At 52.3% G+C, this 25,381-nt stretch overlaps 2 protein-coding genes and 1 non-coding gene across 7 annotated transcripts in view; all 3 read right to left on the reverse strand.

The window, feature by feature from the left end:
- OTUD5 (OTU deubiquitinase 5) overlaps positions 1–9,124 on the reverse strand; it is a 35,712-nt gene extending 26,588 nt beyond the window's left edge. For both annotated transcript variants that reach the window (XM_003807236.4, XM_008959302.3), the window contains exon 1: positions 8,531–9,124. In XM_003807236.4, the coding sequence (XP_003807284.2) occupies positions 8,531–9,124 (594 nt within the window). The remainder of the gene's footprint in view (positions 1–8,530) is intronic.
- Positions 9,125–10,703: 1,579 nt separating this feature from the next.
- Positions 10,704–10,807, reverse strand: LOC112438547 (U6 spliceosomal RNA). The gene has a single exon (XR_003026960.1). It is a non-coding gene; the product is annotated as a U6 spliceosomal RNA (small nuclear RNA).
- Positions 10,808–12,506: 1,699 nt separating this feature from the next.
- On the reverse strand, positions 12,507–24,760 carry KCND1 (potassium voltage-gated channel subfamily D member 1). Of its 4 annotated transcripts, XM_014343431.4 has the most exons (8): positions 23,946–24,760; positions 23,574–23,827; positions 20,983–22,225; positions 18,468–18,630; positions 18,285–18,368; positions 18,102–18,200; positions 17,579–17,829; positions 12,507–14,330 (listed from the first exon to the last, which is right to left on the reverse strand). In XM_014343431.4, exons 3-8 carry the CDS (start codon positions 22,101–22,103, stop codon positions 14,105–14,107), a joined length of 1,944 nt encoding a protein of 647 aa, XP_014198917.1. In that variant the 5' UTR covers positions 22,104–22,225; positions 23,574–23,827; positions 23,946–24,760; the 3' UTR covers positions 12,507–14,104. The 4 variants fall into 4 exon arrangements, with proteins under 4 accessions (XP_014198917.1, XP_034806438.1, XP_063457693.1 ...); XM_034950547.2 differs by lacking the exon at positions 23,946–24,760 and having other exon boundaries at positions 20,983–22,060; positions 23,574–23,824; XM_063601623.1 differs by lacking the exon at positions 23,946–24,760 and having other exon boundaries at positions 20,983–23,824.
- Positions 24,761–25,381: the final 621 nt, after the last annotated feature.

Raw genomic sequence — 25,381 nt, forward strand, 5'->3', positions numbered from 1 at the left:
GAGCCACAGCATGGAGGACATACCTTGCAGCCCATCCACAGAATATCCTGGTTTGTCTCTAAACATGAAAGAGACCTGAATAGGCCCCTCGCACTGCAGGGTTTGGGTCCTGGGGCAGTCAAACTGGCATCCAGGCTTGGATCTAGAGGCTGGACTGCTAGCCACCCACTGGCTTTGTCATCAGCAGCCTGAGGAGTTTGGGCTCTGGCCCTTCTCTTTCTCCTTTTGGGGAGAAAATGTTGCTCAGGAAGGGCTAGTAGGGGTGGGGGGTAGGGGATAGCTCAGCCATAGATAAGTTTAAGCTCCAACAATGCCCTGGCCTGAGGAGATTGTGAACCTTGCAAACTCATCGCTGAGCCTGTGGGAAAATCCCTCCATATCTTTGAGCCTCCACAAAAAGGCTGAGTAAAGCTCCCTAACACCAGAGGATCCCAGGAGCTGAGGCAAGATTCTGTAACCTAGTGGTCTAAAGGCCCAAGTGAAGTTGGAGCAGGCTGTGGAACCCAACTGACTTAGGTTCCAATCTAGCTCCACCAATTATTAGCCATGTGATGATGAACTGCTCTGAGCCACAGTTTTCCAATCTGTGAATGGGGATACCAAGCCTCCCAATAATAGGGATGCTGGGCAGACTCAAATATTACAGGGCTTTGCCCAGTAAGAGACCACTTAATGAGTTCCCTTCCCTTCCCCAGGAGGGAAAAAAGCCTCTCTAGTAGGCTGATTAATAGCCACGCAAAGATATCAAACCCTAACCCCCCTGGAACTTGTAAATGTTACCTTATAATGAAAAAGGTAGGGCCAGGCATCGTGGCTCATGCCTGCAATCCCAGCACTTTGGGAGGCTAAGGCAGGCAGATCGCTTTGAGCTCAAGAGTTCAAGACTAGCCTGGGCAACATGGTGAAATCTCATCTCTACAAAAAATACAGGCCAGGTACGGTGATTCACGCCTGTAATCGCGGCACTCTGGGAGGCCGAGGCGGGTGGATCACCTGAGGTCAGGAGTTCGAGACCAGCCTGGCCAACATGGTGAAACCCTATCTCTACTAAAAATACAAAAATTAGCTGGTCATGGTAGCAGGCGCCTGTAATCCCAACTACTCAGGAGGCTGAGGCAGGAGAATCGCTGGAACCTGGGAGGCGAAGGTTGCAGTGAGCCGAGATCGCACCACTGCACTCCAGCCTGGGTGACACAGCGAGACTCCATCTCAAAAACAAATAAATAAACACCAAAAATTAACTGGGCATGGTGGCTCGCACCTGTGGTCCCAGCTACTCAGGAGGCTGAGGCTGGAGGATCACTTGAGTCCAGGAAGTGGAGGGTGCAGTGAGCCAAGATTATGCCACTGCACTCCAGTCTGGGTGACAGAGGCCAGCACTGTCTGAAAAGAAAAGAAAAGCCCGGGCACAGTGGCTCATGCCTGTAATCCCAGCACTTTGGGAGGCCAAGGCGGGTGGATCACCTGAGGTGAGGAGTTTGAAACCAGCCTGGCCAACATGGCAAAACCCCATCTCTACTAAAAATACAAAAATTAGCCAGGTGTGGTGGTGGGCGCCTGCAATCCCAGCTACTCAGGAGGGTGAGGCAGGAGAATAGCTTGAACCCAGGAGACGGAGGTTGCGGTGAGCCGAGACTGCGCCTGGGTGACAGAGCGAGATTCCACCTCAAAAAAAAAAAAAAAGAGAAGAGAAAAGGAAAAAAGTGTTTGCAGATGTAATTAACTTACATTATTAAATCTGGAGATGGGGGGTTATCTTGGAGTATCAGGTAGGACCTAAATGCAATCACAAGTGTCCTTATAAAAGAGAGACAGAGGGAAATTTGATACAGACAGAAAAAGAAACCACATATACAGAGAAGGCGATGGTGAAGATGGAGGCAGAGATTAGAATGATGCAGCCATAAACCAAGGAATGTTGGCAGCCACGAGAGGCTAGAGAAGGTCTAAATTCTCCCTGAGAGCTTCCAGAAGGAGTGTGGCCCTGCCAACACTTTGATTTGGATGCAGTGAAACTGATTGCGGACTTCTGGCCTCCAGAATTGTGACAGAATAAACTTTTTTTTTTTTTTTTTTTTTTTTTTTTTTTTTTGAGATGGAGTCTCACTCTGTCGCCCAGGCTGGAGTGCAGTGGCGCAATCTCAGCTTACTGCAACCCCCACCTCACTGCAACCTCCAATCCGTCTCCTGGGTTCAAGCAATTCGCTGCCTCAGCCTCCCGAGTAGCTGGGATTACAGGCACCCACCACCACACGCAGCTAATTTTTATATTTTTAGTAGAGATGGGGTTTCACTATCTTGGCCAGGCTGGTCTTGAACTCCTGACCTCGTGATCCACCCGCCTTGGCCTCCCAAAGTGCTGGGATTACAGGGGTGAGCCACCGCACCCGGCCAACTTCTGTTGTTTTAAACCACCCAGTCTGTGGTAACATTTGTCACAACAGCCACAGGAAACTAACACACCCCCCTTGGTAGCACTTTTTGGTGTCTGTTCCCTAGTGCCTCATAGGTGTGAGACAATATGGCATGGATCCCACTCTGCAAGGTCCACCTGCCTACCATCCTCCAGGGTGGGAGGTTAGAATTAAGGCAGCAGGGGCCTGGAATCTCCCTTCTCACCCTGGGAAACTACTGACCCTGCCTATGGATGGATGAGCTGCCACTGAAGTGGGGGTGGGGTGGGGGGGCAAAAGATGGCAGCAGCAGTGGCAGTTCATGGACAGATGTCTTCCCAGAGCCTATGGTCAAGAGGTGTTTAGCATTCTGTGACTCACAGCTCTGTCCCAGCAGCCCTGGTGCCAAGACCACCCCCTCCAGCAAAGCACCCAGGAACACTAGCCTGGCTCCATGGACAAAACACAGGGGGCCGGGCGCGGTGGCTCACGCCTGTAATCCCAGAACTTTGGGAGGCCGAGGTGGGCGGATCACGAAGTCAGGAGATCGAGATCATCCTGGCTAACACAGTGAATCCCTGTCTCTACTAAAAACACAAAAATATTAGCCAGACAAGGTGGCAAGCACCTGTAGTTCCAGCTACTCGGGAGGCTGAGGCAGGAGAATGGCGTGAACCTGGGAGGTGGAGGTTGCAGTGAGCCAAGATCGCGCCACTACACTCCAGCCTGGGGGACAGAGTGAGACTCCGTCTCAAAAAAAAAAAAAAAAAAAAACCACACACAGGCAACCCATCCAACGAGGAACATAGACACACTACTCTCTAAGGACCAACACAAGCCCTCCAGGGCAGAAGGGGAGAAGAGCAAGGCCCCAACATTTGGCTAGGCCACTGAGGGCAGGGGGATTAAAAACCTCTAAGATTGGCAGGGTGCGGTGACTCACACCTGTAATCCCAGCACTTTGGGAGGCCAAGGCAGGCAGATCACCTGAGGTCAGGAGTTCAGGAGACCAGCTTTGCCAACATGGTGAAACCCCATCTCTACTAAATATACAAAAATTAGCCGGGTGTGGTGGCAGATGCCCGTAGTCCCAGCTACTTGGGAGGCTGAGGCAGGAGAATCACTTGAACCCGGAAGCCGGAGGTTGCAGCGACCCGAGATTGCGCCACTGCACTCCAGCCTGGGCAGCAGAGCAAGACTCCACCTTAAAAAAAAAAAAACAAAAACAAAAACAAAAAACAAAAAAACCCAAGGTCCTGTTATTCAGTAATAGAAAGGAATGAAGCACTGATGTATGCTACAATATGGATAAGCCTTGAACATATTATGCTAAGTGAAAAAAGCCAAGTAACAAACAACTGCATATTCTATTATTCCATTTACATGAAACATCCAGAACAGACAAATCAATCAAGCCAGAAAGTAGATTAGTGGTTGCCAGAGGCTGGAAAGGGATGAGGAAATTGGGGGATCATAGCTAAAGAGTGCTGGATTTCTCTTTAAGGTGATGAAAATGTTCTAAAATGGACTGTAGTGATGTGATGGACGCACAAATCTGTGAATATACTAAAAGCCACTGAACTGTACACTTCAAATAGGTGAATAGTATGGTACATGAATTACATCTCATTAAAGTTGTTAAAAGAAACACACCCAAGGGCTCAGCACCAGCCAAGGACGCTGAACACTGCTTGAAATGTCCTAGCACAATCCCCAAAGGCCAAGGGGTCCTACTTAAAACTTTCATGAAGGGTGAGGGGAGTGGGAGCAGGGAGGAGACTATAACTTGCTTCAGAGCAATGAGTCCAACCTCCCTCCTCACCACTACCCATTTCATGGAGGGAGAAACCAAGAACCAGAAAAGAGAACTGCCTGAAGACCACAGAAAAGCTTACTGCAGAAACAGGACTCAAATCCACGTTGCCTGGGCAGAGACCCCTTCCTGCTTCCCCACCAGCTAGCTACCCAATTCCAGTTGGGGTAAGAAGAGCCCAAGAAATCAGCAGGTTCCTAGATGCCAAATGAAGGGCCTTTGCTATCAAAGATAGGTTACTAGGAGTGGACAAAGGCTCCTAGGAAGAACCAAGATGACGCTGGGGCAAACTGCCCATTCTGGGCAAGAGGAAGAACCGGCCAAGGTCCAAGGTGAGCAAGGTCAGACACACCTGGGCATGGACAAACTTTTGCAAAATGGGCAGCTGAGGGGGGAAGTAGTTTGCCTAAAGCTATAAAGCAGGTAAGGAGGAGATGCTGAGGTCTGGAGGTGATGAGAGAATTGAGGGATGATGGCTCAAAGCTTGCCTTGCTCCAAAGCCCAAACTCCACACACAACTCTACCTCTCTACACCACTATCCAACAGGCCTCCTGACAGGAAATCCCATCGAGCTTGTTCATTACAACATGGCTGCCCACAAAAAATGGCTGTTCATCAACCCTGAGCCTCACACAAAACAGGCTGCTTGTCCTGCCCACCAAGCTTGGATGGCTGAGAGGGAACAGAGGAGCCAGGAAGAGAGGGGAGAAACCCAGTTCCTCCTCAAAAGACATCCACCATTCTTTGCCACCTCCAGGTCCAGAGAACTTTGGACTGAGTTCCCCAAAATCCCAAAGCTAAACAACACCTCACCAGCATTTTGCCTGGCCAGTGAGGAAACTGAGGCCCAGAGAGCATAGGTAGAACCTACCCTGGTTCATCCAGCAAAGCCTTGAAAGACCCAGAGTTGGAACCCAGGCACCAACTATGGTGCCACGCCCAGCTTTTTCCACCACCTCAGTTCACATGCCCCTTCTCAAAGAGCTCTGTGGGGTCTCCAAACTCAGGATGCTTACAGGCCAACCTTTTCATAGAGCAGACTCTCAGCAAGGCAGCCATGCCTGGGAACCCCTGACATCATCACCCACCCAGCACCTGGACCCCAGAGTGCCAAAAAGACTCCTAAAGGAAGTAGGGATACAAGAGAATCAGGACAAAGAGGAAGCCCAAGTAGTCAGAACCCCAGAATCGCCATCCAGACTCCTGCTCAACGATGCCTCTCTTCCCAAGGGAACCAACTGACCTCCAGGCTACAACCACCCCTAGTGACAGTTTAGGACCAAGACTGGGGTGGCAGGAGGAATCTTCCCTCTTCTCATCCCCAAAAGCTCTCAAGTTGGACCAGGTGAGGCAGGGAGAAGAGGATCACCTTCTTTGTCCTAAGAAGTGTGGGGACAGAAAGCCTCTCTTGTCATTGGGAAGGGCAGGTTTCATGAACCCACAGAACTTGATTTTCATATTCTTTTTTTTTTTATTAGTAAAGATGAGGTCTCGCTATGTTGCCAAGCAGGTCTTGAACTCCAGGGCTCAAGTGATCCTCCCGCCTCAGCCTCCCGAGTAGCTGGGACTACAGGCATGCGCCACTATGCCCGGCTTACTCCTATGTTCTTATGGGGACAAGTATAAGGGAGGGACTGCAAGGGGCATAAGGAGGTGTTTTTGAGTTACCATGGCAGCATAGGATGTTCTTTCTCTCTGTCCCTGGGACCAGGGATGTATCGCAAGGGAGGGGAGTAAGGAGGTGTTTTCGAATTATCATGGCTGCATAGGATGTTTTTCCTCTGTCCCTAGGACCAGTGATGTATGGCTCCCTGCTTCTAGAGGAGGAAAGAAACTACCCAACCAGAGAGAGAAGAAATAACTGGTCCTGACCCTTGAGTACAAATGGCTTATCGTGCCAGAATTAATGATGGGAGGAAGGGACCAAGAACAAGGAGCTCAAGACAAGGCTTGGGGCCCCTGTGAAGTACAGAAGGATTTACCTGAGCCAAGGGGAAAAGGAATGTGGGAGGAGAATTTCCCCAGAGTGGCGATGTCCCAAACCCCTTTCCTGTCCCTGGGAAGAAAAAAGCTTGTCAAAAGCAGTTCAAAACTTATTATATGACCTAGAGGTGAGAAGCAAGCATAGCTAGGTCAGGGAGAGACTCGGAATCGCTCTTGGTTTCAGAAGGGAGGCTCCAGACTCCATGTCCCCAGGACCTGACAATCTTCTCATAGAAAGTAGGAGGACCTTCTTGGCCCTGGCCACGAGGGAGCTCTGGATAAGGGGTTCATATTACCCTGAAGAGCATCCAGGTCCTTCTGTCCAATGGGAGAGGATGACCTCACGTTCCTCTCCCTGGACAGAAAGGATTGCCTGCTGTGGTAGGAGGAGAGCCTCATGCCCAAGTGGGAGCCAGGCCCCCAGTCCCTAAGGCAAACGGTATCTTGTCCCAGAGAGAAAGCTTGGGCCCAGACTCTTTTCCTCAGAATCCTACCCTATTCATGTCCCCAAAAGGAGCTGGGAGTCTAAGGCCCAAGTCCCCGAGGCAGGAAATCTTATGTCCCTAAATGACCCCTAAGACTAGGGTGTATGTAAGTTGTCTGAGGTGAGGTGACAGTACCCTCAGGGCAGGTTCAGAAATCAGGTCGTAAGGTGGGGAACAGGCCTTCGCACACCTGAGTTATGATTCAAACCCTTGGAGGTAGACTCAGGACCCTGTTCCACAGGGATCCTTTATCCATGCCCCAAGGGAAGAGTCTCAGGGCTCAGGTCTGGGGGGAGGAGTCCTCCTGTTTCTCAGGTGTACATCTTAAGTTCCTTGAGGAGGAAGCTCAGACCTTACCTCTAGACACACAAGTCACCAAGGTATGTATGAGTCTCCTGTCCCTGAAGGAAAACTCAAGTGTCCTTGGCAGAGTGGGTCTCAGGCCCTTAAAAGTAGGCAAAGATCTGTAGAGAGGCCCCAGACATCATCTCTGGGATCCCATGTTGCCCATGTGCCCTGAGTAGTCGTCTCAGGCTCAAGTTCCCAAGGCATAGGTCGTATGTCCCTGACAAAAAGCTTAGGCCCAAGGTGGGAGGGCCTCAAACCCCTGTTACAGAGAGGAAAATGGGATACTGTATCCCCAAGGTATGTTTCAGTCCCTTATAATTGGGGTAAAAGGGTCACATATGCTCGTGGGGTGGGGAGTCTCAGATCCCCAAAACCACTCAGACACCAGCCTTGAGAAGAAGGATCTCCTAAAGACTTCACCTTGTCTGAGACCTTTGCAGCAGGACACCAGGCCCCTGAAGAGGCCTCAGACTCGGTCTCTAAAAACCTCAGTCCATAAGCAGGTGGATCTTAGGCCCTAGGATCCAACGCTGTGAGTCTCATTTTCCTGAAGAAAGGTCCAGGCCCCTGGTGGGGGTGCTGAGGGCCCATCTCTTCTTACAAGAAGCTTAAGATCCTGAAGCGGTTCAGGCCCTTGTCTCCCAAGAGGTAGGTCTCAGGTCACTGATAGGAAATGCAGACCTTTGTCACTCAGAAAGGAGATAAGTCTCTTGTACTCAAGTAAAGCTGCTGGTCATTGGGTGTTGGTTTTGGTCCCTGTCCCCAAGGGCAAGGGAATCATATCTCCCTGTGAAAAGTCTTACATCCCTGGAAAAAGCTTAGAAGATCCCTATCCTTAAAGGGGGCGTGTGTGTGTGTGTGTGTCAGGACCTTGATTCTAGAAGCAGGACTCTCAGGCCCCTGAAGACAGACTTAGGACCCTTGAGGTCTCAGGTCTGGCTATTCAGTGGTCCTGTGCAGTGTTACCCAGCGAAGCGGGAGAGGATTGTCCTATATGCAGAGTGTCTCAGACTCTTGAAAGGGCTTAGGCTCCTTGGGGATGTTCAGCCCCGATCTCCGAGGTCTCCACCTTATTTGACTTTCCTGGAGGGAAATCTCAAACTTCTATCCCAGAGGAAAAGAGCTCTTAAGCCACTGAACACATACCTAAGTCTCTTGGGAGACCTGAGACTCCTACTCAAGAGGGGCGCGATCCTACCTGTGTCTCTTGGAGAATTCCCACCTATTGGCCCTATATGATGAGGTCCCAGAGACTGGAATGACGACTATAGACCTTAAAAGAGACCTCGGATCTTTAAGTCTGACACCTTACCGTAGGCCTCTAGCCCCAAATCCCTGGAGGGGAGGAAAGAAGGTGTCTCACACCCCTACCGCCAGAGAAGACTGTCAGGCCCAGTGAAAACGCCTAGATCCCTTGGGGCGATCTCAAACAGCCTTCCTTGAGTCCCTTCACAGTCTGGGGGTCCCATCTGCCGTGGCCGCTCACCCCTCACCCCACAGCTCTTACCTGCTCGACAGTGGCAGGGTCCATAGCCTCGATGCGTGCTGCAGCCGCCTCATACTCGTCCTCACTGTTGTAGCCTGCGCCGACCTCCTCACGCTCGGGACTGCCCCCGCCAACCGCGCCAACCCCGGGAGCTTGACGTCGCCGCTTGCTGTGCCCAGGCCCGGAGCAGCAGCCGCCCACGCCTACGGCACCACCCACACCCACCACCACGCCCGCGGCACCCACACCCGCCGCCGCTGCTCCCAGCGCGTCGCCGGGACCGCCGCCGGGACCACCTGGGCCCCCGCAAGGAGGTGGAGAAGCCTGTTGTGGCCGGGGACCCGCCACTGCACCAGGCGGCACGGCCAGCGCCCAGCGATGAAGAGCGCCCGGCGGTCCTGGTAGCGGGCCTTGAGGCGGTGGCGAAGCTCGCGGACGGGCCCCCACGACGCCGGAGTCACGGTCGCGATCGCCGCCGCCCACGCCCGTGCCGCCGCCGCCCACGCCCACACCCCCGCCGCGCCGCGGCGCCGGGGGCAGCGGCCCGGGCGGCGGCGGCTCGTTGGCGGGGTCGGCGTCGGGAGGCGGCGGCTTCTTTTTGGGGAGTATAGTCATGGCTGCACTGCCGAGTACCCCCCAACAAACCCGGCGCGGGGCACGCCGGGAGAGAACCCGGATGAGGGGGCTAGTGTAGTGCGCGAGGCACGACGGGAACGGCGAGACCCGGATAAAGGGATCGCGGCACCGGTTCGAGAACCCTCGGCGGCGGCGGCGGCGGCGGCGCGCGGGTCACGCCGAGAGGAGAACCCGGATGTAAAGTCCAAGATGAAGGCAGTGCGGCGAGTTTGTCTTAGCCTTCTCTCCAAGTCCAGCAAGTTTATTGCTACGCTTGTTCCGGCCTTCTGCTTCAAAGGAAACAGAACCAAAACAAGCACCTCTTCGCTCCGCCCCCTCGCAGGTTCTTGCACTACCGGGTGGGGCCCCGGGGCGCTGCGCACGCGCGCCAGGGCACAGCCCCGCCCCTTACTCGGAAGTACGTGGGCAAAATCGCCGCCGCCGCCGCCACAACAATTGCAACACCAACCAATTAAGCAGCTGCGTGGGTCCTCGACGACGCCCACGGGCCAATCACAGGCGAGTGCTCGCCCTCCGGTGCCCTCCGTCTCAAATTTCAGTCAAAGTCGACACCCTGGTTCCCAGCCTTTCTCCCCGTCAGTTCCGTCTTGCTCTTCACTTTTCTCCCCGAAGCTCTGACCTGCAGGCGTCGGTACTGCGGACGGACAGCGTGGCCTGTCCCACGTACGACAGGAAAAACACCTCCCCTCCAGGCTTCCAACTTGAACGCTGTCAGCCGGAATGACTGGAAAACATCAACACTCCCGGAGCATAGCATTCCCCTGTAGCGTCACTTCCGGTCCCACCCACCTACAAATATCCTTCCGGGGGAGGCGGACACCGCTTCGCCCCGGCAACAGCCTGAGTTCTGCGGTGATTGGTTAAGAGACGCCGTCACTCGCGGCATACCGACCAACCTTGGGACAGACAGGCGCCGTGGGGACAGTGGTTGTTTGGGAAACAGACACGCCTTCTCTGGCACCACAGCACTCTCGGCCTCGCGTTGACCTCCCCGCCCCTATGGCTAGTGCGCAGGCGCGGCCCAGCCTTTTTTTTTTTTTTTTTTTTCCTAATTGAGACAGGGGTCTCACTCTGTCGCCCAGGTTGGAATGCAGTGGCGCGATCATAGCTCACTGCAAACTCCAACTCCCAGGTTCAAGCGATCCTCCCGCCTCAGCCTCCCGAATAGCTGGGACCACAGGCGCGCACCACTACGACCGGCTAATTTTTTTTTCACTTTTTTGTAGGGACAAAGTCTCACTATGTTGCCCAGGCTGATCTCCAGCTCCCGGGCTCAAGCGATCCTCCCGCCCCGGCTTCCCAGAGTGCTGGGATTACAGGCGTTAGTCACCGCGCCTGGCCAAGCCCAGCCTTTTTCTAAAACTGAGTTTGCTTGGGTCGATCGAGGTTTATGAAAGCTCTGTCACCAGTCAGCGTCTCAAAATGGGGTTGGCAGAATCCCTGCTATTGAGTAGCTGGAGAGCTACACGCTAATCCTAGCTCTGCCCTTCCTGTCTGAGTGATCTTTGTCAGTCATTTAAAACCCACCCCGTCCTCAATTTTTGTTGTTGTTGTTTACTTTTTTATAGAACGCTTCACATATTTGCGTGTCATCCTTTCGCATAGTGCCATGCTAATCTCTGTATCGTTCTAATTTTAGTATATGTGGTGCGAAGTGAGCACCCATCCTTAATTTCTATTCTATAAATTGACAATAATTCTAATCCGAGGATCAGAGATTAATGCTTGTGAAGGGCCTGGTGCTGTGCCCAGCACATAGGAAGTGTTCAATAAAGTAGTCTGCATGGTGGTGCAGTGGAAGGATCCCAGGCTTTGGAGCCAGAAAGACCTCAGTTCCAGGCACAGATGGACCATTACCAACTGTATGACCTTGAGCAAGTCATTGTGTCGCTTTTGAGATTACCCATGTGTAAAACAGGAATGATAATACCTGCCCAGACTACCTCAGGGAATGGTTATGGGGTTCAGATGAGCTGATGAACCAAGAAGGTATTTGGAGTTCACTTCCAGTCTTAGGAGACAAACCATACAACAGGTTGACTGAAAGAGACCATGGGAAAGCTGTTTTGAGTATAGCCTTGCCTCCCTTGAGATACTAACCCTAGTTGAAATTCTTCCCTGAAAGGTGTAAGTAATAAATGGGCTCTAAGTAGTGTTTTCTGCTCATGAGACTTAATAGGAGGGGACTTTCACGTTTACCGGGCCTGTTGTGTTCAGGGCTCTGTGCCAAATGCCTATGCACATTATCACATTGAATCTTCTCATGATCATCTCACTCCAGCCCCATATATTTCACTCACTAGACATCTAAAACTGAACTCATGATAGCAATCATGGCTACCCTTCACCAAGTACTTACTATGTACCTAGCACTGAGTGCTGACAGCTTTGATGTTCCCTTTACCAGGGAATAGCACTCCCATCCAGCCGTCGTCCAAGCCAGAAACTGGGAGTCAACCTTGACTGCTCCCTCTTCCTCAACTCCCACATGCCTGTCAATCCCAAGTCCTGCCAATTCTGCCTCCCAAATCTCTAGACTCTCCAATTCTACTGCCACTACTCTGGTCCAAGCCACTGTCCCCTACCACCTGGACTATTATAAAAGCCTCCACCCTACTTTTCTTCCTTCCAGGACTGTTTCTCTATATCCACTCTCCACATCCAGAATGATCATTCTGAAACACAAACTTCATCATGAGTTTTCTGTTTAAGTCTTTAGAGGTCCCCACTATCTTTAGGATGAAGTTTAAAATTCGCGTCATAGCTTCAAAGCTTTTTATTATCTAGCCTACCTCTCCATCCTTCCTCTCCTCACAGCCTCACACTCTCCTCCCCAGCTGGACTGAACTACTTTCAGTTCCCCAAAGGCCTGAGCTCACTCTCCAACCTCCAGGTCATTGCACATGCTGTTCCCTCTGCCCAGAACATTGTATCCTTTCATTTGCTGCCTGGCTAACTCCAACTCATTCCCTGTGTGTTGGCCAGGTTAAGTTCTCCTGCCATCTGCATGCCTCTATAACCCATGGATCTTAGTTCTGCCACACCATGTTGTAATTACTTGTCTGCCTTCCATGCTCAACTATACATCAGAGACAATGTCTACTTTGCCCACCTTTGTATCCCTAGGGCTGGCACATGATGGAAGTTAATAAATATTTGGTGACTAAATGAATTATCCCTATTTCACAGACTAGCAACCTGAGGCAAGAGAAGGTAAGTGATTCTCTCACCCAGGGATTGGAACCCAGATCAACCTGAATCCATGGTCTGTCTGCTCAGTGCTCTATAGAACTCAGCCACACACTAGCCTAGTGTAGCCAGTAGCCCAGAAGAGAGAATGTAGGGGGCGTCCACAAGGAAGGGAAATTCACCAAACAAAGTGATGCTTTTATTAGGGTTAAATTCAGGGTTGTTTGCTGTCAGGAAGCCTGGGTTTAAGCCTCCTCTAACTAACTGTGTGTTTCTCTGGGTCTCAGTTTCCCGATCTGTGAATCAGGAAGCTGGTGCAGATGATATCCAAGGAGGAATGTCTCAGGACCCCCTGGCCTGTCTCACTGGCTGTAGATGAACTCCTCAAACCACACTCTTTCATTTCTCCTGGATCCCCATCTTCCAGAATACATCACCAACCATCCATCTCCCATACCTTGACCCATACCAGCCCTTCTCCTAGCCAAAAGGGATTGAAATCAGAGTGTTTTCAACCCCCAAGCCCAACCCAGCCCCCAAACCCACAGAGCCAGGAGATACTCTCAGTCCTCATCTCTCCTCTCAGGTTTTATTGACTGATGGAAACTACATCTTTGTCAGCCACCAGCTCCATGGGGACAGTGCTGGGGACAGGGAACCTGAGATGATGCCAGATTTCAGCCTGAGAGCAGAGTTCTGGAAGGTGACCCAAGAGGGAGAAGAAAGGAATATGTGAAAAGGAATTGTAGGGGAGGAGGAGGAGGAGAAGTTCCTCCTGTCTCCTATAACTCCCAAAGTTCAGAAACATCCCAGGCTGGAGCCCCTGATGCTTCTGGACTGTTGCCCAAGAACATGGAATCAGCCCATGATCTCCAAATACAGCCCAGCTCTTGCTGGTTGCCAGGCTCTTATCTCAGCCAGTCCAGACTCCAGCCCAACCCAGGAAGGACGCAAACCAGAGGAGAAGAGAGGAGGAGGAGGAGTTAGAGGTGGCCCCTCTGATTAGGGCAGATGTAAATGCTGCAGCAAACTGGTCAGAGGCTTTGCATAATGACACGGCAGCAGCTGCTATTGCTAGAGTTTGCTGGGGGCCCAGCAGAGGACAGGGTTGCAGGGTCCATTTCCAGCAGCCAGGGAAGGGGATGGTAAAATTTGTGCTATCTGAGTGTGTGTTGGGAGAGGCAGCCTGACCCCTCAGGCAAGGCCTGGGGATGGCAGGTCGCTGCAGAGGCCACAGCCCATGAAGCCTGTGTTTGCATTCCAAGCTTCAGAATCTGGGAATTGTTGGGCCAGATGGAGATGAGGACCTCTCGTAGAGGCCAGATCAGAGGTGAGGGTTCTCTTCTCTGAACCTCCAAAGCTCCATATCCCAGCCAGAGGGAGGAGGAAATCTCAACTCTCCTTCTTAGGCTAGAGCTCAGATGTCGGATCAAAGCTTTGCCTTCATCTGAGAGCCCAAGGGGAGGAGCATGCAGGAGTCCAGCTGGGAGAGTGGGGCCAGTCCCAGTGTGCTGGGGCAAGGAGGCCAGGGGCCTGTGGAAGCCCAGTGCTTCAGCTCCCACCAGGAAAAATGTCTGGGGTGGGAGGAAGTTTCCCATTTCCTGGCTACTTCCCCACTATGTGGACCATTTCATGAAACTCCATTGCATAGTTCTCAGTGGGGGGGCAGAAGGGGTGCCCAAGCCTGCCCCTCTCTGCCTCCCAAAAATATGGCTTTGGAAAGGAGTTCCCAAAAATGAAGAGGACCCTCTGAATCAGCAGGCCTACCCCTCACAGGGATGAGATCTTGACAGTCTCGGGGAAGAGGCAAGGGGTACCCAGGCTGGAGTTCCTGAGGGTGCTGCCGGCCCTGCCACCGCCGCCAGGGGAGGAAGGTTGGCTCTCATCTGGGGTGTTGGCAGGAGGGGTAGGGATACTGATAATGGCAGCCACGAAGTCCCGGCTGTCGCAGTTCAGGTCAAGGCTGTCATGGGGCTTGGCATTGAGGCTGGAGCGGCTGTGGACAAGGGTGGAGAAGATGGAAGGCTCTTAAAAAGTTATCTTAGGCCGGGTGCGGTGGCTCATGCCTGTAATCCCAGCACTTTGGGAGGCCGAGGTGAGTGGATCATCTGAGGTCAGGAGTTCAAGACCAGCCTGACCAACATGATGAAACCCCCGTCTCTACTAAATACAAAAAATTAGCTGGGCATGGTGGCGCATGCCTGTAATCCCAGCTACTCGGGAGGTTGAGGCGGGAGAATTGCTTGAACCCGGGAGGCAGAGGTTGCAGTGAGCTGAGATTGCACCACTGCACTCCAGCCTGGGTGACGGAATGAGACTCTGTCTCAACAAAAAAAAAAAAGAAAAAAAGTTATCAGCCGGGTGCCATGGCTCATGCCTGTAATCCCAGCACTTTGGGAGGCCGAGGCGGGCGGATCACGAGATCAGGAGATTGAGACCATCCTGGCTAACGCGGTAAAACCCCATCTCTACTAAAAATACAAAAAATTAGCCAGGCGTGGTGGCAGGCACCTGTAGTCCCAGCTACTCGGGAAGCTGAGGCAGGAGAATGGCGTGAACCCAGGAGGCGGAGCTTGCAGTGAGCTGAGATTGCACCACTGCACTCCAGCCTGGGTGACAGAGTGAGACTCTGTCTCAAAAAAAAAAAAAATTTATACTTGCCACAGCAATCATGGCATTTATTGAGCACCTACTGGGTCCCTGGCACTGTGCTAAGTACTTAAGTACTTCTCCTGCATCCCCAATTATGGTGGTAAAGAGTGAGGACTCTGGAGTCAGATAGTCCTGGGTTCAAATCCTGGTCCCACTTTAACCACTCCAAACCTCTCTCTTCTCTCATCTGTAGCATGGGACGAACACTATCTCCCACCTCATAGGGTTGCTGTGGAGATTAAATGAGATTAAAAATGATACGAAGTGCTCAGAGCAGTGTCTGGAACATAATGAGCATACATATGAAAATGTTATCTCTCATGGTTACTCCTAACAGTGTCCAAGTCCTTACAAACTGTCCATAGTAGGATCTAAGGTGGGACCCTCGCTCCTTTCTGAGTTTGCCTCTTACCAGTCTCCCCCAGCTCACTCTCCTCCACCCATGATAGCTTCCTTGCTATGTCTCTAATGTGGACCCACATCTGCCTCAAGGCCTTTGCACAGGCTGTTCACTCTGCTTAGAAAGCTCTTCCTCTAGTTATCTGCATGGCCCACTCCTTTGCCTCCTTCAGGTCTTGGCTCAGTTGTCACCTCAGTAAAGCCTTCTCTGACCACACTATTAAAACTGCATCACCAGCCAAGAGTGGTGGCTCACACCTGTAATCCCAGCACTCTGGGAGGCCGAGGCAGGTGGACCACCTGAAGGTCAGGAGTTTGAGGCCAGCCTGGCCAACATGGTAAAACCCCATCTCTAGTAAAAATATAAAAAATTGGCCGGGTGCGGTGGCTCATGCCTGTAATCCCAGCACTTTGGGAGGTCAAAGTGGGCAGATCACAAGGTCAAGAGATTGAGACCAGCCTGGCCAACATGGCGAAACCCTGTCTCTACTAAAAATACAAAAATTAGCTGGGCGTGGTGGCGCGCACCTGTAGTCTCAGCTACTTGGGAGGCTAAGGCAGAGAATTGCTTGAACCCGGGAGGCGGAGGTTCCAGTGAGCCAAGATCGCGCCACCGCACTCCAGTCTGGGCGACAGAGCAGGACTCTGTCTCAAAAATAAATAAATAAATAAAAATCAACATAAAAAAATAAAAATATAAAAAACTAGCTGGGTATGGCGGCGGACACCTGTAATCCCAGCCACTTAGGAGGCTGAGGCAGGAGAATCGTCTGAACCCGGGAGGCAGAGGTTGCAGCAGTGAGCCGAGATCACGCCACTGCACTCTAGCCTGGGCAACAAGAGCAAAACTTCGTCTCAAAAAAAAAAAAAAAAAAATGCAGCCGGGCGCGGTGGCTCACGCCTGTAATCCCAGCACTTTGGGAGGCCAAGGCAGGTGGATCATGAGGTCAGGAGATCGATACCATCCTGGCCAACATGGTGAAACCCCGTCTCTACTAAAAATACAAAAATTAGCCGGGTATGGTGGCACGTGCCTGTAGTCCCAGCTACTTGGGAGGCCAAGGCAGGAGAATCGCTTGAACCCGGGAGGCGGAGGTTGCAGTGGGCCGAGATCGCGCCACTGCACTGCAGCCTAGCAACAAGACTCCGTCTAAAAAAAAAAAAAAAAAAAACTGCATCACCACCCTGCTGTATGCTTTTTTTTTTTAGACAGCGTTTCGCTCTTGTTGCCCAAGCTGGAGTGCAATGATGTGATCTCAGTTCACTGGAACCTCCACCTCCCAGGTTCAGGCGATTCTCCTGCCTCAGTCTCCCAAGTAGCTGGGATTACAGGTGCGCGCCACCACACCCAGCTAGTTTTTTGTATTTTTAATAGAAACAGGGTTTCACCATGTTAGTCAGGCTGGTCTCGAACTCCTGACCTGTTATCCACTCGCCTTGGCCTCCCAAAGTGGTGGGATAATAGGCATGAGCCACTGCGCCCGGCCTGCTCTATGCTTTCTAGCCCCCATCCCTGACTGACTTTTCTCCTTGGTGTTTACAGCTGTTGATATGCTATATAATCTGTGTATTTGTTTATTAACTGTCTTATCCCACTAGAATAGAAGTTCCAGAGGACTGGGATACAGGGGCTTCTGTCTGTTCATTCACTGCCACATCCAAGTTGCCTACAACTGTGCCTGCCACACAGTAGGTGCTCAATAAATATTTGGTGAAAGAATGGATGAAGAGGCCAGGCGAGGTGGCTCATGTCTGTAATCCCAGCACTCTGGGAGGCTGAGGCAGGTGGATCACTTGAGGTCAGGAGTTCGAGACTAGCCTGGGTAACATGGCAAAACCTCATCTCTACTAAAAATACAACAATTAGCTGGGCGTGGTGGCGTGTGCCTGTAATACCAGCTACTTGTGAGGCTGAGGCAGGAGAATTGCTTGAACCCAGGAGGTGGAGGCTGCAGCGAGCTGAGATCCCGCCATTGCACTCCAGCCTGGGTGACAGTGAGACTCCGTCTCAAAAAAAAAAAAAAAAAAGAATGGATGAAGAATGAGTTCCAGACAAAATAAGCCCAAGCTTCCAGCATGGAGGGGTTTGGGTTCGAGCTTGACTTGCTAGGCCTGGAGTTGTGAAATCTCAGAGCTACTGGTCTAAGCTCTGAGCTTCCCCAGGTGTGGCTAGCAGGTAGGAGGGCTGCTTACCTCTGAGGGGCATGGCTCCTGCGCAGCCCTGCCAGCATGTCCAGCTCCTGCATGCTGCCACGGCTGACTGAGGCAGTGGAGTTGGCAAGGCGGATGGCGCGGCGCTTGGCCCTGCGAGGGCAGCAAGAAGACAGCAGGCTTCCGGGTCCCACTGGCTGGGAAGACACAGAGGTGCTACGGCTGGTGCGGCCACCCGGTGAGACGGCTCCCAGGGCTTCACTGAAGGTGAGCTCGTCTGTGAACTCATGGCACTATGGGCAGAAGGGAGGCAGGGTCACGGGGCATCCCATGGGAGCTGATCCCACCCTCAAGCCTTTGCTCAGGCTGTTTTCTCCTTTCTGGACATTGTTCCCTCTTCCCTTCCCTTGCCCATTCTTCCAGGCTTGGCTCTCCTGTAGCCTCTTCCAGGAAGCTCTGTGTGATTTCCACAATTTGTAGTGAGCCTCCCATCCAAGGGAGAGAGCTGGCATGGCCACAGAGGGACCCCCTCTATTCTGCTATATCACCTCACATTAGGCCTCACCGTTGTCTTCTCTAGACAGTGCAGCAAGTGGTGATGTTGCTGTTCAAAGGCAGAACGGTTCCTGACACAAAGAGCCTGTTCCTCGCCACTGCCGCTGTCCTGGAGTAGATGGAGCAGAGCGATAAGGGCAGCACCTTCCTCCCCGTTATGGCTCACCCCAACCCTATCCAGGCCCCGACCCACCTCAAGGCCCCCATTCTGCTTGTACTGCAGGAAGGCATTGGTGGTACCACTCTTTGCCAATCGGATCCTTGCCAAGCGCACCTTCTGCAGAGAGAGGAGACAAAAGGTCAGGTGGGTAAGCCCCAAAGTAGACTGGCTTGGGGTGTGGGGAGTAGGAGGTGCTCGGATGGAAAGTGCGGTTACCTGCTGTGCTCGGCGCTTGTCAGCCCGCTGGTTCTGGTGGTAGATGCGGCTAAAGTTGGACACAATGACTGGCACAGGCAGGGCAATGACCAAGACGCCACTGAGTGAGCAGATGGACCCGAAAATCTTGCCAGCAATGGTGCTGGGCACCATGTCTCCGTAGCTGGAGCGAGGGGAGGTAGGCCAAGGTCAGGAAAAGTGCCCACCTACCTTTCAGTCCCCCACTCCATCCCATCTAATCCGGACTAGCTCTGTGACCCTGGCCAGGCACTCAAACCTTCTGAGTCCCTCAGTTTCTTGCTCTGTAAAATGCTGGGTGGTCAAGGGAGAAATGGGCCTGGCCCTCAACCCCTACCATCTGCTGCCCCTGTCCAAGCTACATACCAAGCACCTGAGTCAGCTAGAAATCTATGAAAACCAAGCAGAGGGGAGCATGAGGAAGTCACAGGCAGTGAACACAGCCTCCTGGGGAGAGAGTCCCAGCACTACAGGCCAGCCGAAGGGCTTCAAGTCCCCCGGGAGGAGCGTTTTGTTGGTTTTGGCTGCCTCTGTCTTACCTGCTCTATCTAGGTAGGACCCCTTTTCATTCCCCTATAGGGGAATCCTTGAAAACTGTCCACATATGACAAAACAGGGAGGAGCCTTGAAACCCTCCTGCCTTTCTCCATGCCACCCACCTCCCACAGAGACAGAGCAGAGCCAACCTTACTAACTTGTTCACAGAGAGCTCCCCTGAAGATCAGGGAGATTCTGTAACTGACTCGCCCAAGATCACACTGCATACTTTTGTTCTGACCGCAGAACCAATCAGAACTCCTCCAGAGAAACACAGCCTCTGCAGTCTTCAGCCTCTAAGCCTTTTCTCAGGCTGTGCCCTAGGATGGCTGTTCCTTATTTCTGCATTTTCACTCATTTTAAGCATTCAGGACTCTGCTCAAAAGTCTTTCCAACTTGGCCATTGCTGGCTCTGTGATGTGTCATCTCAGACCGTGTCCTCAACTGTGAGACATGGGCAGCCATCCACCATCACAGAGTTGTTGTGAGGACTTGAATAGAGTAAAAGCCATCAAAATACTCAGTTCCAGCCCACTGTCAGCGCTCAGTATTTGTTTGTCAGTCTGATCCTGGACCTCCAACCAGAATTGGGGTTTCTACGCTTTAGAAACCCCAAATCAACTTTTTTTTGTACCTCTATGAAGAAACTGAGCAAACCCAATTCATTCAGTCATTCCTTCAACAGATACTGAGCACCAACTGTATACCCAATCCCAGTGATGGAAACTTAGAGAAGGATCACAGCATCTGCCCTAGACAGTATCTTTGGAAAGCTCATGAGTTCGATGATTCCATTTGATACTTTTATCCCAACTCTGTTTCTTCTGCAGGGATTGACAAAAATAAAAAATAATAAAAATGCTGAAAACATCTTGTTCTGGGAAACATCAAGGAATCACAAAGGCTCAGAAGTAGTGCCCCACACAGCAGACAATTCTAGAAGGTTGGGAGACATGGGTCCCCAAAACAGAAAAAGTGCTAGAAAGCCAACACCGATGTATCCTGCACCAGAAACATTCAGAGAACTTTCACAACTATGATGTCATTGAATCCTCTCTAGATGATGAAGGGATCAGCATTTCCCATTTTACAGAGGGGAAAACTGAGGCCATGAGAAAACGACATCAACAGAAAGAGAGCAGCTAAGACAATCCTTGAACCCAAGTCTCCTGACCTAGAAAATCAAGGCATTGTCAGAGCTGGGAGGGATCTGAAGAATTAAGTCCAGCTCCCTCAGTTTGTACAGATGAGCAAACTGAAGCTCAAAAAGAGAAAGAGGCCAGGCGCGGTGGCTCACACCTGTAATCCTGGCACTTTGGGAGGCCAAGGCAGGCGGATCACCTGAGGTCAGGAGTTTGAGACCAGCCTGGCCAACACGGTGAAACCCCGTCTCTACTAAAAATACAAAAATTAACTGGGCATGGTGGCGTGTACCTGCAATCCCAGCTACTTGGGAGTCTGAGGCGGGAGAATCACTTGAACCCAGGAGGCAGAGGTTGCAGTGAGCTGAGATCTTGCCACTGTACTCCAGCCTGGGCGATAGAGTAAGACTCCATTTAGAAAAGAAAAGAAAAGAAAAGAAAAGAAAAGAAAAGAAAAGAAAAGAAAAGAAAAGAAAAGAAAAGAAAAGAAAAGAAAAGAAAAGAAAAGAAAAGAAAAGAAAAGAAAAGAAAAGAAAAGAAAAGAAAAGAAAAGAAAAGAAAAGAAAAGAAAAGAAAAGAAAAGAAAAGAAAAGAAAAGAAAAGAAAAGAAAAGAAAAGAAAAGAAAAGAAAAGAAAAGAAAAGAAAAGAAAAGAAAAGAAAAGAAAAGAAAAGAAAAGAAAAGAAAAGAAAAGAAAAGAAAAGAAAAGAAAAGAAAAGAAAAGAAAAGAAAAGAAAAGAGATCATTCCTTTAAACTTCCTAATTTTACAGAAAGGGTGAGTGTAATCGGGCAGCCCCCAACGCAGAGTCCACACTCACCCAAGCGTGGTCATGGTGACAATGGTATACCAGAAGGCCGCAGGGATGCTTGTAAAGTTGGTCTTGTTTGTGCCCTTCTCAGCATAAAACATGACAGTGGCAAAGATGATGATGGCCATGGTTAGGGAAAAGAGGAGAAAGCCCAGCTCAGAGGCACAGCTCTTGAGTGTGTAGCCCAGAATCCTCAAGCCCTGTGAGTGCCTGGAGAACTTGAAGATGCGAAACACCCGGAACACACGCAGGGTGACAAAGGCGCCAGAGACATCGTCGTTCTTGGGCACCAAAAGCCCAATGTAGTAGGGCAGGATGGCCACCACGTCGATGAGGCTCATGACACTCCGCAGGAAGCGGCAACGGCTGGGGGCGGCAAACAGCCGCAGGAGGTATTCACCTGTGAATATGAGTACACAGGCTGTGTCCATGCAGAAAAAGGCCTGTGGGAAGCGTTCGCCACAGGGCTGCTCCCTTGAGGACCTGCGTGCAGAGCCGCGGCATGGGATGGTCTCCACCACATTGGCGATGACCGACACGGCGATGAAGAAGCCGGTCACATAGTAGAAAACGAGGGCTGCGGTGCTCGTGTGTGGATTCTCGAAGGCCCGCCAGAGCCGCTGCCGCAGGGAGCTGCCTGCTGGCAGGGCTGGGCCGTCCCCGGCCTGCTCTGCCTCCTCGTCCTCTGCCAGGCGCTCGGCATTCTCCTTCTTTCGGTCCCGATACTCTTCAAGGCAGCAGTCACCGACTAGCTCGGGAACCAGGCCGTAGAAAGCCAGCTCTTCGTCGAAGGCCTGGATGCACTCCTGCCGTGGGCAGTGCAGCCGCCCCGTTCGGTAGAAGTTCAGCACATGGCGGAACATGTCAGGGTCGCGATCGAAGAAGTACTCGCCTGAGTCAGCATCGTAGAAGAATTCCTTCTCCGAGCTGCCCAGCAAGGTATCTGGGTAGCGGTCCAGCGTATTCTTCCAAGTCTCAAAGCGCCGTCCGCTCACGTTCACCACCAGAACCTCATCTCCTCGAGATGCCTTCACCCCCGGTGCCGGGGGCAGGGGTTGCTGGGCCAGGGGCAGCCAGCCCACTGCTGCTGCCCGGGCAAAAGGCAGCCACGTGGCCAGGCCTGCCGCCATCGTGCCACTCCCCAAGCCCAGGGAGACTTAGTGAGGGTGGCGTTTAGGAGAATGTGGCTGTCTCCAGGATGGTGGGGGCTTGGAGACACCTTGAGCCACCCGAACAAGGAAACTGGGGGTGTCTAGAGAGGCCAAGAGGAAGCAGGAGGAAGAACTAAAGAGATGGGAAGGAGTCTGGGGGACATTTACAGAACCTAGGTGGGGCCTGGGCAATGTTCTGAGGGACTGAGAAGGGCCTTGGGGACATGGAGAAGAGCAGAAAAGGGGTGTGGGGATGGGGCCAAGAAGGAGCTGAGGGAGGGTTTAGAGAGACTGAGATGATTCTAAAGGAGTCAGCCTGTGCCTGAGAGGTGTCTGGGGGCGTCTAGAGGGGCCAAGAAACACGTGGGGAATTCTCTGCACTCTCAAGAGTCTCAGGGAAGGCAGAAGAGCCTGGAATTCCTTTGCAGTGGTGGAGAGGAGACTGGGGCATCCAGAGGGGTAGAAATGGGACCAGAGGTGCTTGAAAGAGACTGAGAGTGCCTGGAAGTGGGGGTTCTAGAGGGGCTGAGACAGGTGAGGAGGGTTGTCCACACCCTCAAGACTTCTAGGGGAAGCATAAGAGGGTTAGACCCCCCTCATGGATCTGGAAAGGGAGCTGGTGCATCTTGAGGGGTGGCTGTGGATCCAGGAGGTTGTAAAGAGGCTGAAAGGTGTCTTGGGACTGCCTAGAGTTGCCAAGAATAGCCCGGGGGGGTGTCTATACTCTACAGGAGTTCTGGGGAAGAAAGGAGAGGCCAGAGCCTCCTAGTAGGGCTGGAGAGGGGAAGGGGTTATCTAAAGGGGTAGACAGGGGGCTGGGTTATTTTTTGAGAGGCTGAGAGTTATCTGGGGGAGGTGGGTATCTAGCGGGGCCAAGAAAGCCTGGTCGACACTCTCAGGAGTTCTACAGGGAGGAAAAAGGGGCCTGGGGAATTCCAAGGGGCCGGGACTCAAATGTTAGGAAGTTGGGCACAATCCCAAAGCACCCAGGGGATCTATGAAGACTAAATAAGAGGAAGGGTGTTAACCCCAAAATGGGATTAAGAGGGGGGTGGGGTGTTGAAAGGGAGTTGGGTGTGTCTCCAGGGAGGGGGGCTCCTGGGCTTTGGAGGAAGCTGGCAGGAGAGGCCGGGAGAAGGCTGGGTCCCACCGTTGGGGGCAAGTCTGGGGAAACCACACCCCGAGGGGCTGGCGGTGTGTGCTGGGCAGTGGCAGTAGCAGCAGCGGCAGCAGGAGGAAGAGAAGCAACCACAGCCAGGCATAGGAGAGAAGGTGGCATAGGCAGAGGGAGGGTGCGGGGTCCCTGGAAGGAGGCCTGGGAAGGGCAAGGTCCAGTGGGACCCCTGGGGACTATCCCAGGATGGGTTAGGGCGTGGGGGCTGGACCAGGGAAGGATGAGGACAGCGCTAGTGGTGGTCCCCCTCCCCCTCCCTCTCGGGGCGTCCTCACCTGTGTCCCTGCTGCAGGAGCAGCAACAGCAGTGGGGCTGGGGGTACGAAACACCCCAGCTCCTGGCCCCCTCTGCAGAGCTGCCTGAGTTCTCCTCCTCTGGCTCTCTCTCCCCGCCCCTCCGAGCTTGCCGGGAGATGGAGAGGCAGGGAGGGGCCTCGTGGCTCCCTGAGCCCCCTCCCCTAGGACAGCCAGAGAGGGACCCTGGGGAGACTCCGCCTCCTACAAAGCTGGTTGGGCCTCAGTCGCGTCATCTGGAAAATGGGGGTGGCAGGGAACTTCGCCAATTCTCTCCACCTCCTTCCTGGACTCCCCTCTCTTCCTGCCCAGCTCCTACCCGCTCTGCCCCCAAGGGCCCCCACCCCCACTCGCCTGAATCAGCAGCACTTAGCAGATCCGATCGATGGGAAGGCGTCTGTTAATGGCCCCAGAGCGGAGTGCCACAGGGAATGATGCAGCGCTGTCCCTTCCCTGCCCCCCAGACTGTGGAAAGGCAGGAGAGCCAGGAGTCGGGGGTAATTGCTGGGGAGTGTTTCTCTAGATGGCCAAGCTTCCGAAGCCGCCCCCTTGAGGGGCGCAGCATGGGTTACAGCCCCAGCTCTAAGACTTCGGCTGTGGGACTGGAGCACGGGACTTCCTGTTTTTAGATATGAAATGAGGGTAAAGGGAATGTAGAGGGGGACAATCCAGGTCCCACCCCCCTACCATCTCAGGCAGGCCCCACTCCGAGGGGGTAGTCTCTCTTATCTGTCCATATCCAGTGGCCTCAAATCACACCTCCTCCGCTAGAGGGCTCTGCTTCTGGATGGCAGGAGCACTGATTATGGAATGCCTCTGGCTGGCTATGGGTGGGTTCAAACCCCAGCTTTGCCACTGACTTGCTGCATCCTTGAGCAAGTGACTTGCATTGTTTCCTCAGTTGTCAGATGGAGAGACGTATCCCAACTTGATAGCGTCATTTGGAGCATTACATGATGTGAAAGGTGATAGCACTGGACACAGCACACACCGGGGATGCTTAATCTTAATTAAAGGAGTGTGATGACAGGGGCACCGTAATGCAGGGCCAGGCCTAGCCTTTCACCCAAGATTTACCCACCCGTGTAAACTTCCAATTGCCCATTTGGCACACTCCTGATTTGTCCATTTCTACATCCATTCCTCCACCTACCCATCCACCCATTCTCCCACCCACACAATCAATTCCTCTATCCATCCCTCCACCCACCCATCTGTCCACTTAGTCGTTAATCTACCCACCCACTCATTCATCCATTTGTAAGTTCACCCCATTTGGCTGTTTGCCAATCTGTATGTATCCATCCTCTGCCCATCTCTTCCCACCCGGAACACATGCAGGGTGACATCCTCTGCCCATCTCTGTCCATACATAGCTCCACTCGTCATTTCTTCTCCCACTCTTTACCCTTCCCATTCATTAGCTCATCTACCCATCCATCCATTCCCCTAACCATTGGTCCATTTACTCCTAACCTGTCCATAAACCCATCCATCCACCTGTCTACCTAAATCATCCACCCATCCATTTGTCCATAGACCTATTATCCATCTGTCCATTTACATCTCTACTATCCATCCTCTATCCACCTACCAATCTATCTACCCATTTATTCATCCAACCACCTATCCATCCATCCATTTATTTCCCAATCTATCCATCATCAGTCCATGCAACCGTTCACTTATTCATCCATCGGTCCATCCAACCACTTATCCATCCTCCCGTCTGTCTACTCATCTATACCCACAATCCCATACATGTCTACCCATGTACATATCTGCAGGTA

The sequence above is a fragment of the Pan paniscus genome, chromosome X, assembly GCF_029289425.2.
Source record: "Pan paniscus chromosome X, NHGRI_mPanPan1-v2.0_pri, whole genome shotgun sequence".
Classification (NCBI taxonomy): domain Eukaryota; kingdom Metazoa; phylum Chordata; class Mammalia; order Primates; family Hominidae; genus Pan; species Pan paniscus.

Bases quoted from the DNA above. Each gene is read 5' to 3' on its own strand.
- KCND1 (XM_014343431.4), bottom strand. From the start codon at position 22,103: ATGGCGGCAGGCCTGGCCACGTGGCTGCCTTTTGCCCGGGCAGCAGCA. The intron at 18,369-18,467 runs GTAACCGCACTT...CTCTCTCTGCAG, and splicing joins ACAAGCGCCGAGCACAGCAG to AAGGTGCGCTTGGCAAGGAT. The intron at 14,331-17,578 runs GTAAGCAGCCCT...CCTTGTCCACAG, and splicing joins AGGAGCCATGCCCCTCAGAG to CCGCTCCAGCCTCAATGCCA.